General features: G+C 38.8%; 1 protein-coding gene across 1 annotated transcript in view; it reads left to right on the top strand.

The window, feature by feature from the left end:
• Positions 1–10,228, top strand: part of KIAA1109 (KIAA1109 ortholog) — a 100,259-nt gene that overhangs the window by 76,929 nt on the left and 13,102 nt on the right. Inside the window, exons 63-70 of the mRNA XM_010136635.1 lie at positions 1,101–1,191; positions 3,410–3,654; positions 4,277–4,492; positions 5,322–5,502; positions 6,117–6,309; positions 8,451–8,612; positions 8,723–8,862; positions 9,896–10,097. Coding sequence (XP_010134937.1) covers positions 1,101–1,191; positions 3,410–3,654; positions 4,277–4,492; positions 5,322–5,502; positions 6,117–6,309; positions 8,451–8,612; positions 8,723–8,862; positions 9,896–10,097 — 1,430 coding nt within the window. The remainder of the gene's footprint in view (positions 1–1,100; positions 1,192–3,409; positions 3,655–4,276; positions 4,493–5,321; positions 5,503–6,116; positions 6,310–8,450; positions 8,613–8,722; positions 8,863–9,895; positions 10,098–10,228) is intronic.

Here is a 10,228-nt window from a genome sequence, read left to right on the forward strand (position 1 = left end):
TTGATTTGCAATCTTCTGCCTTAAAAAGGGGCTGTTGAAATAAGAGGAACAGAAGATTCTTTTTGGGGGTGATAATTTTTCTCTAATTTCTTCAACTGTATAATGTGACCATTGTATTACTTAGTGGCTGCTGAGCAAACTGTAATTGTATAATGATGCCTCCTAGTAAGTGTTTGCTTTGGGTTTAGAATACATGTGTTTGAGTCTGTTGTTCTTGTAGATGCAGCTGAAGCATTCAAAGTTTGGAATTAAAAATGTGCTGCATTATTATGGATTAAATATCAAAGGTTTGAAAATTAAAAAGGTGGAGAAGAGTGTTAGAATTCTTTGGACTTTTTTCTATGAGAACAGAAATTCTTAACAGAAATTTGATTACTTGTCTAGCAGTGAATGGAGATTTTTAAGTATTCCAGATGTGAAAATATCAGATAGGAGCTCTTCCAGCATAAAAAGTCTAGTAAGTACTCTACAGTGAATTTTTCAAGGTGCCCTTGAAGAGGGATCTTTCTCCTGAATTAATTAGCATTCTTGATAATGTTAGTGTTGAAGATACGAAGGCTTTAGGTCAAGATCTCAGATGAAAACGACTTTCATTTTACCTTTTTACAAGGTTATCTGAAGAGATCCAGAAATTGTATGGAAAAGAAAATGGAGCTTTTCTGTTGTTCTGTAAGAAACACGATGTTCTGCTTTGGTTGTGAATGAAAAGTAGTGTAGTAACAGTAATCTAGGTTGCCTCAGCGCATCTATAATCTACCAACTGCTTTGTCCTATGTGGTAGATCACAAATACCTTGTTTTTCTATAATTTCTGCATGTTGGCTCAGGATTGAAAAACTTGCATAAGAAGTAAGCAGAGAGATTGGCCAGCGATAGACGACTGGCCAAGTAAAGTGTAGCTTCCTCCTTTCTTTCTCCTCCTCCTTTTTAATTTTCATGTACCCTACGTGCTTCAATTATGATTTTATACACTCTTCCTTAACAAAACGTAAGTACTGACTGTACTTTTTTGTTGCCTGACATTTGTGTAGGTGAATGTTTGCATGAACATAATCCTGTAGTGAAACCCAGCAAGCCGTTGTGTTTTGGTTTTGCTTGTAGCTCTCGACTAGGGGACAGTGAAGACCTCCCAGATATCCGTATAGATGCCGCATCTCCTGGGCCAAGAGTGACTTTCAACATTCAGGATTCTGTAAGAATTACTTTATATACCATATATTTCTTGTGCTTCTTGGTCACAAGTTCATGAGATAGGTACACAGAGTGACATCGGAATTGCTCGTGTGGTTTTGTGTGACTGTTTCTGTTACTGTGTGCCTCAATCGTGGATGTGTTTTGGAAGATAGATTTGTTCTGATAGGAGAAAGATGTGCTTTGGTTTCTTAACGCAGAAATTAATTGAATCATGAGAGAAAATATTTTAAAATGGTATTTATTTAGGTTTTTTTTAGGCTGACCCAGTTGTTTTGGCATTATTATTACAATTGTTTTGGAGCAGTGTGAAAAAATCATCTAGTATTTTTTGTTTGACTGTATTTAGTGTTTTGGAAATGGGTGTTAGTCAGTTTGCTGTAGCTCTACAGGTATATCCTTCTGTGTGTTTGAAATGGATTGTTCAGTCTTTGATTTAGTTTGTTGCTATGTTTTCTCATTTTTAAAATGTTCCTATGATGTTCTTTTTGCATGGCTGAGATTATTGTAATTGTTTTGTTTTGTTTTTTCCACTTCTAATCAAGTTGAATAAAACAGCTTTGGGGATTGCACAATCCGGCTGTCCAGGGGAAGGGTATTTCCAGGTATTTTTGAGAAGAAATAAGTATTCTTTGCCAGAGAACTAATTTCTCCCACAGGAAGCTGCTTTTTAGTGTTTCATCTCTTTTGCACTTAGCTAAACAGAATGTATATCAAATCTGAAAATACTTGAATTTGTCAAGTAAGCAGAACATAACTGATTGTTGGTGAAACTTTTCAGAGTGTTTCTACACCTGTATGTAGACTTAAACTTGCTAGTTGTTGGAGAATGAATTATGGAATTTTGTTTGTGTATTTATAAAGAGTGATCAAGGCTGATGGCAAGTGATGCAAGTGTAGCCTTGCAATGTGCTTCTGAAGAGGGGTTTCATGTGTGACATCATCTGCTACATTGTGTTACTGGTTTCGTCATCACCTACCAAGTACTTCCAGGTCCCTTAGTGAAAGCAATCCAGCAAATGGGTTTGCCCAAAGCAGGAAATACCCGCATGGTTTTTAAGTTGGGACCAGTGCAGTTTTTGAATTGCCTTGTTGCAGAGTTAGGACCGAATGACGATTCACTGTAGGGGATGTGCCAAAATTTAATACCCAGAAAACAAATAGTGGCATTTCTCAACTACTTCAAAGATCATGTTTAGGAAAAAAAGAAACCCAATCAGAACAAACCAAAACCAACCAAACAACAAAAACCTAAACAAACTCAAGAGATAGTAACATACTTTTTCTCCCTTCCAACTTGCCTCACGCTCCCAGGAAATAAATTCCTGTTTCTGCGAGGGAAGTGGAGATGACACATAGTGAAATGTGCAAAGCACATTTTTATGTTCACATTTTGAAGCTATCCTACCTTCTTTGTTGTTGTTAATATCATCCTGGATAGCTGAAGTTTTGTTGGCATAGCAAAATGCTAACAAATGCTTAGAGATACCAAATGTTGACTATTTTTTTTTAAAAAGTATCTTGCTGACATTTAGTGCCAGTTCTGCAGCAGAGCTCCAGTTTAACTTCGCAGACAACAGTTGTGTAGCTCTATATTAACGCTGCTTAGGTAGTTCTGGAGTTAAGCTAACACTTACGGACATTTTTCCCAGGCACTTTAAGAAGTATTGTTCAAAAACTGCTTGTGTGGTGCTTTATGTGAGAAACAGGGGGCCCCTTTGGGAAATTTGGCCTCACGTTTGTTTTGTGTTCAAGCACAGGTGCCCGAGGGCGCAGCCCAGAACTGCGAGCCGGTGCCGTACATTCTGTGTTAGCGTTCTGCATGCGCGCCTCACTAACGCTCCCGGGTGCCTCACCCCGCTGCAAGGTTCACGATGATTTTCGCTATCCTTGGTTCTTCTCTTCCAAAACCTTTTTTAAATTTAAATGAAACATTTCCATTCCATCTGATGATGTGAATTGGTCAGAGCATGATACGTATGTAGCTAACAGACTGAGCTCGATCACGAGGCAATGACCAGAGTCTTCCCACCAAGCTTGCTTTCTTCTTCAAAATCCGTCTTGCCATTTCTACACCTGCTGTCTCTGTAGTATGAGGAACTTGGGAGTGGGAGTTTCTCATGGCACTCTTGCTTTTTTATTTCCAGAGCTATCTAATGCATTCTCAGAGGAAATGGTATCTGTGGAAATTTAATATCTTTTTGTCTTTTTATAATCAGTTTCCAGAAGAGACAGAAATGGACCTTTTGTCTGTAACTATTGATGGTCCCTCCCATTACTCATCTACTAGTGAAGGCTCATGCTCGGTATTCGGTTCACCCAAACCTCCAGTAGTCTTCTCACCCGGCATTCCCTTCCAGCCTGAAGAAGGACACCGGGATGACAGCTTATCATCAAGCAGTGAAGACTCGGAGAAGGAGGATGACCATGAAAGAGAGAGGCCATATTTTTACAGGAAACCACCGTAAGTCATGGTCCTAAGGAAGAGCACTGAAATCCAGAAGACACACTTGAAATATTGACTTGAAAAATCTTGCTGATGAAGGATTGACCTTTGCCTGAAGTGTGTCTGGGGAAGGCAGGGGAGGTTGTTTGGCAGAGGTGACCATGAGGGAAGGAGGAATTCTGATCTGAAAAGGAGGCAACTGTTAGAAAATTTAGGGCTTGGAGCAGAATAAAAGCACTTGGAAAGTGTGTTTTCTGAGGCATGGGATAGCTTTTAGTAGAACCACATGACAGATTTGCCAAGTAAAATAAAAGTGTTCAGTTTTTATCCTTCATAAAGGGCCTGAAATAATGTAGATATTTGAAAATACAAAAATTATTGTATATATTTTTCCTTTCCTTTTCATGATTAAGAATTTAAGAACAGCTTAGTTCTTTGTAATACCTTATACTAAGAAAGGACACTTAGTAATGTGTTAATGGAAGATGGATCACTGTATTGCTGTGTATCAGATAAGGCTGTTTCCAGAAAACTTCTTAAAAGATTACGTATTGAGTGTGGTCATAGCCTGAGAATGCCACCTACAATGTGTTCAGGTGAATGTCGTGCTAAGATCTAACCCACAACTGTGCCTGTGCAGGAGCACCTCCCGCAAGAAAGCAACAGGCTTTGCTGCTGTCCACCAGCTGTTCACGGAGCGCTGGCCAACAACACCGACCAACAGAAGTGTGACGGGCACAACCACAGAGAGAAATATTGACTTCGAACTCGATATCAGGGTGGAAATTGATTGTGGGAAGTGTGTGCTGCACCCTACAATGCTTCAGCAAGAGCATGATGACATTAGTTTACGAAGGTAGGAAATGTGTCACTTGGCTGCCTTAGGCAGAACAGGGTTTGAGTACTTCACTCTGCTTTTGCTGCCAGGTACATCGGGTATTTCCATCACTTAAGTTACGGCCGTACGTGCGATAATTAATGACTCTTAGGCACTGGCCTGTTGGAAAAGCCTAGAAGATAATATGCATTAGGTTGTTACCATCATAGGAATTATCGCTATTTCAGAGCATCACCCTAAGATGCGATTGTCATGGCTGAGCGTGGCACGGGGAGTTGCGCTCGTTTAATGACAATCAGCATATGCTTCTCCTCTTGTTAAATCATGCTTATCTTTCATGAACAAAATGTCAGGCTTTCAGAGCAATTGGTTTTGTTTTGTTTTTTTTTCAGCCTCCAAAGTAGTAACTTTCAACTCAGTTAATCCACATAATGATTTGATTAATAGTGGGGCTACTAGTGGGTTTTCTCAGGATCTCTGAGGGCCCCCATGGTTTTCAGAGTGTAAAACCATGCTGATATTATGTGTCTTCCTTATATAAAAAACTTTTATTATCTGAGGCAACAGAAGTGCTTTACTTCTGATCTTAATGAGGCTTGATCTCTAGATTTCACTGTCCGAAATCGTCACATCATGAAAATGGCAAAACCCAGGTGGGCAGACAGAAGGGGAGCAGGGATTGCAGAAAGTAAAGAGTAAAGCAGAGATTGAAATGCTTCCTTGCATAGATGATACTACAAATTTGATTTAGACATCCCTAAGGTTTTTTTTTTTGATACTAGAAAATAACCTCTTATTAATAAGAGTATTAAGCTTGCCTTAGTAACGCATGGTGCATTTATTTTAGGAGTTATGATCGGAGTTCCAGAAGTTTGGATCAGGAGTCTCCTTCAAAAAAGAAGAAATTTCAAACTAATTATGCATCTACTACGCACTTACTTGCTGGCAAGAAAGTACCATCATCTCTGCAGACAAAATCTAGCGATGTGGAAACAACAGTGTTTTACATTCCTGGGGTGGATGTGAAGGTAAAAGGAGTGTATAACTCTGCAGGGAAGCACTGGCTCTTTCTCTCTGCTCAAATACGATCTCAAAGCAAACAAGTTGAACAGTATGTACCAGTTCACGTATACGGAGCGTGTCAGCAAAATCTTGTTTCCGTTACGTAGATACTGCTGAATTAGGGATAATGATTTCTGTCATATGACATGGAGGACCGATCGGTGCTTTTACCTTCATTTTCTTAGAGAAGGAAAAACTCCAAAATCCTGTATGTGCTATCAAAACCAGAATTATGTCAAATGACACTCCATAACAAACAGCATACGTGATACTACACAATGAATAGAAAATAGCTCCATTAATTTTATAAACCAAAACTTTAGACATTCGTTTGGGATGTTTTCTTCTCTGGTTTAGGCATTGCTCCCAACTAGTTAATTTCCTCTGTTTTTTTTTTAACAAATATTTCAGATCTTTATGTGCACTGCTCTATCTGTAGAACCTGAATCGGAATGTAAATATCTTACAATGACATTTTTGTAAGTAATGAAAAAAGAATTGTTTAAAGGAAGAGTGACACTGAACTGTAGAGAAGTTGAGCTACTTGTGTGAAGTAAATTGAGCTTTCCTTGCTTTCCAGTTGCATTACAACTCTAAGACTTTAAAGACTGAATCGCCAAATACTTCTCGAGGATCCTCTTTGCCAAGAACCCTTTCCAAAGAGTCGAAGCTGTATGGTATGAAAGATACTGCCACATCTCCTCCTTTATCTACCTCTATCCACAGCAAGACTAACACCTTACTTCCTCCCCAACCCCCACCCATCCCATCAGGTACTTATGGACAACAACCTTCTAAAACTATCATCAATATGTATGTTTCCTTCTTGGAATCTACTACCTTTAGATCTGTGGGCACATCCTCTGAACCTCTGTTATGTACCAAGTCTTAACTTTGCCTGCAGAAACCTGGTCCCAGAAGCCTGAATGCAGCTCATAAATCTGCGTTTTTAGAACTCTCTTGCTAAACCAGTCTCAGTAATATCTCTGTCATAGTCACCATGTCCCAGGGATGAGCTGTCGCTGCCTTCTCCCTGTTTTAAATTAACCAAATTACGCCTATTACTGGAAAGCAAAGTTTAAGTATCTGTATAATAAGTGAATGCTGACTGCTTTATTCTTCAGAATCCAGGAAGAAAAAATAATCAGATGAATCCTTCCTTCCATATGTTACATTCTTCAAAAAATACTTTCAGCTTTTAAGTGCCTTCTGCCACACAAGTAATGAGTAAACTATTGCTTTCTGGAACTGGGTTATTTCGTGTAGTACTGAAGCAGCTGTTTAGACATATTTGTATTAATCAAAATACCAGACTATTGTCCTCAGCTGTGGCAGGCCCTTAAATAACCTTCATCTGGAGTAACATGAGTTTTAATACTTAAGTGTTATCTCCAGTGATTCCTGTTTTGAAGCAGGAGTCTATTGTTACATCCCGTCAGATCTAGAGGTATGTAGAGTGCACCTCCAACTTCTGAGACATTTGCTCTTCTCTCCTTTGGCACTATCACTTCAAAAACAAAGCCGAAATTTTGTCCAGATTTGATGAGCAGGCAAAATTAGTAACTGAAAAAAGTTGTGTGTGGTTTTGTAAAAAAACCCAAAAAAAGCCAATGAAGATGCTGGGAGAGAACAGTGAAATGGGGACACCCTCCTCAATTATCTATGCTGTTGAACCATTAGGTCTTACTCCTTTAAGCATCCAACCTCTTTATGATTACTGAATGTTGTGCAATCTTGGTTCATACTACTTTTCTTCAATTTTGTTCTGTATTTTTCTATCCTCTTTCTAATCTTTGCCTTCTAATTTTTACCATGTCATGTCCAGTTACTCAGTCTTGTTGTTTTAATGGCTGTAAGCGCTACATTTGGTGGGGGACTTACGGAAATGGCAATTGTATGATGGTATAAATGTCTCCCAGAACTAGAAATTGCAATTAGCATTGTATTTTGATAAATATTTATTAGTTCTGAATTTTTTTGAAACACATCGTTATTTATATTTTCTTTTCTTGTATTAAGTATCCTCTGGAATGGAAATTCCTTGTCTTGCTGTCTTTTGTCTCCAGTAGGAACAAGATGGGACAATCTAGTCAGAGACACTAGACAGAACAGTTTGCCTAGAATGAAAAATCAGTGCTTGGGTTTTTTTAGCAAATGAAAGGATTGTTAAAGTCTGGTTTAGTCATTGAGTTAATGTTTATCATTTTTCTTGGAGAATTTAAAATCTGTATCTTCACTTAACTGCATTCTAATAGCTGTATTTCAGAGACAGTAATTACAGTAATTGAGCTGGTACCAATGCCTTCTGTGCATATTTTTATTTCAGTGAGCATGAATCCAAGTGCCAGCCTCTCTCACGGGTTTAGAAGACAACCATCTCTTTATTAATTTATACTCTGGCTACTTCCAAGCATTTAAAAACACCGGTTTAGAATCTGTAGTTATTCTTTGCGTAAATATCACAGGACTCGCCACCTACAGTTTTAATTTTTTTATGTATTTTCTCACTTTAAACCATTCCTCCCAGGCTCACGTATGCACTTTTTGTAATTTCACTTTGATTTCCAGTCAACTGTCATTTCATTGCGTTGTGTATTTGGAGAGGAATTGTGCGTATCTGATGTCAGTGCAATATTTTAAAGAGCTAAATGGTGACAATGACATAAAGAGCACTTGGTCAAGAACGTGTGTGGTGGAATTACATTCAAACATGACAGACTAAAAGAAAACTGTTTTGCACAGTTTTCTTAGCGCAAACTTATGGCTTAATTTTTTCTGACCTGATTTATGCCTTTTCAGAGTATGATATAGATAATTAGAGTAAACAGCTGTTAGTTAGGAAGTAACTTCTCATGTTTATCAGTTACTGTTGAGTGGTATCACATTAGACAAACTTCTCTTCTAAATGTTGCAGCCAAAGGGAAAGGAAGTGGTGGAGTGAAAACTGCTAAACTGTATGCGTGGGTTGCGCTGCAGTCACTGCCGGAGGAAATGGTGATCAGTCCCTGCTTACTGGACTTTCTAGAGAAAGCCCTTGAAACCATTCCCATAACACCCATTGAAAGGAATTACACAGGTAAGTTGGATGCTAGTACTCTGCGCTTTTTCTTTTTTGGCTTACGGTGGCACTGAGCTACTCTTTCCTTTAAATTCCACTTTCTAATGAGTTCTTGTACTTGTTAACAGCTGTTAGTTCACAGGATGAAGACATGGGACAATTCGATATACAGGATCCCCTAGAAGAGTCCACAACGTCGCTAGTATCATCCTCGACATCAGCATATTCATCCTTCCCTGTAGATGTGGTGGTTTATGTGCGAGTTCAGGTGAGGTTTTAACTCAACGTTCAGTATAGGAAGTAACTTCAGTCTTTGACACAATCCATGATTCTAAGTTTGCTTTTTTAAAAAATTTAAAAAACTTTTCAAGTGTCCTTTCTGAGATACTGATGTCTAGCCTGATGATAAAGTAGGAGATGTCCTGACATATTTTGGTCCCATAGAGACCAAAGAAATGAGCTATTTTGAGAAGTCACAAAAGGTCTGAGCATTTTTTATCATTACTTCTTCCTTGTCTCTCTTGGACTTTTTAAAAAATATCTCTCCTAATGAGCATTTGTACCCATTGTTTACAGGTACCATTACAAAACACAAATCATTATAGAAGATTTTGCCAGTGTATATGGAAGATAGAGCAATGTACCCTTATCATCTACAAGGCATTATTCATACTGCCTAATACTTGCTGTATCTGGGCTTTTTATATGTGTAAGAGAGAAAAGTGGCGCTGCAGAGTGCCCAGAGCACTTGAGCTTGATTGAACATTGCTGTTCTATTTTTCCACTTTGCTCAAACGACATTTTTTCCTGGTACGGATTCGATTATGTTCCCAAATCGAACAGTGTATTCGAACAAATGCTTTTTCTTATGCCTCTGAAGACTAACCACAACAATCTGTAGCCTCTCTCAGCTTTTTCTTGCAAACTCATCTGGCCAAGAATGTGGTGAGGGGAGCTCGTGCTCAGCTCAAGTGATTCTGCTTAGCTCTCACATAAGAGGAGCTACGAATTGACTTGGGGAGGAGGAAGAAAGGGTGACATACAAGTCCACTGCTGCATCCAGGCTTCCTGCATGTTCCAAAACCTGGTCCAAACAATGGCCCTGGTGTTGGAGGGACTCCCTGAAATGAGTATATCTATACCAACTTGTATACAGTTGTCTTAGTAATTCTAAAACCAGTCTGGAAAGGCTGTAATTTCCTTAGATTTAAAAAGTAAATACATAGCATTTTATAAGCCAGTTTGGGATGGTTTTAGTATTTGATATTTGGTCACTGAATGCTTTATTCTTCGTCTTTCAGCCCTCTCAAATCAAGTTCAGTTGCTTGCCAGTGTCAAGAGTTGAATGTATGCTGAAGTTGCCTTCCCTGGATCTTGTTTTCTCTTCAAACCGAGGAGAACTGGAAACACTAGGCACAACATACCCATCAGAAAATCTGTCAGTTGGTGGCAGTACTTCACTGAGCGGCTCAAAGAATTCAGTTAGTAAATCTGGAGCAGCAGGTAACATGCACGTGAATGTTTGTACTACATACAGCTTGTAGCATAAACTTAATGTTCTGTGGTCAAAAGTAAGAGCAGAAGATGAGCTCTTACACACCTGAAGGCTAGACATTTCTGTATTAGTGGTTTCA

This window comes from Buceros rhinoceros, unplaced genomic scaffold (assembly GCF_000710305.1).
Source record: "Buceros rhinoceros silvestris isolate BGI_N320 unplaced genomic scaffold, ASM71030v1 scaffold5180, whole genome shotgun sequence".
Classification (NCBI taxonomy): Eukaryota; Metazoa; Chordata; class Aves; order Bucerotiformes; family Bucerotidae; genus Buceros; species Buceros rhinoceros.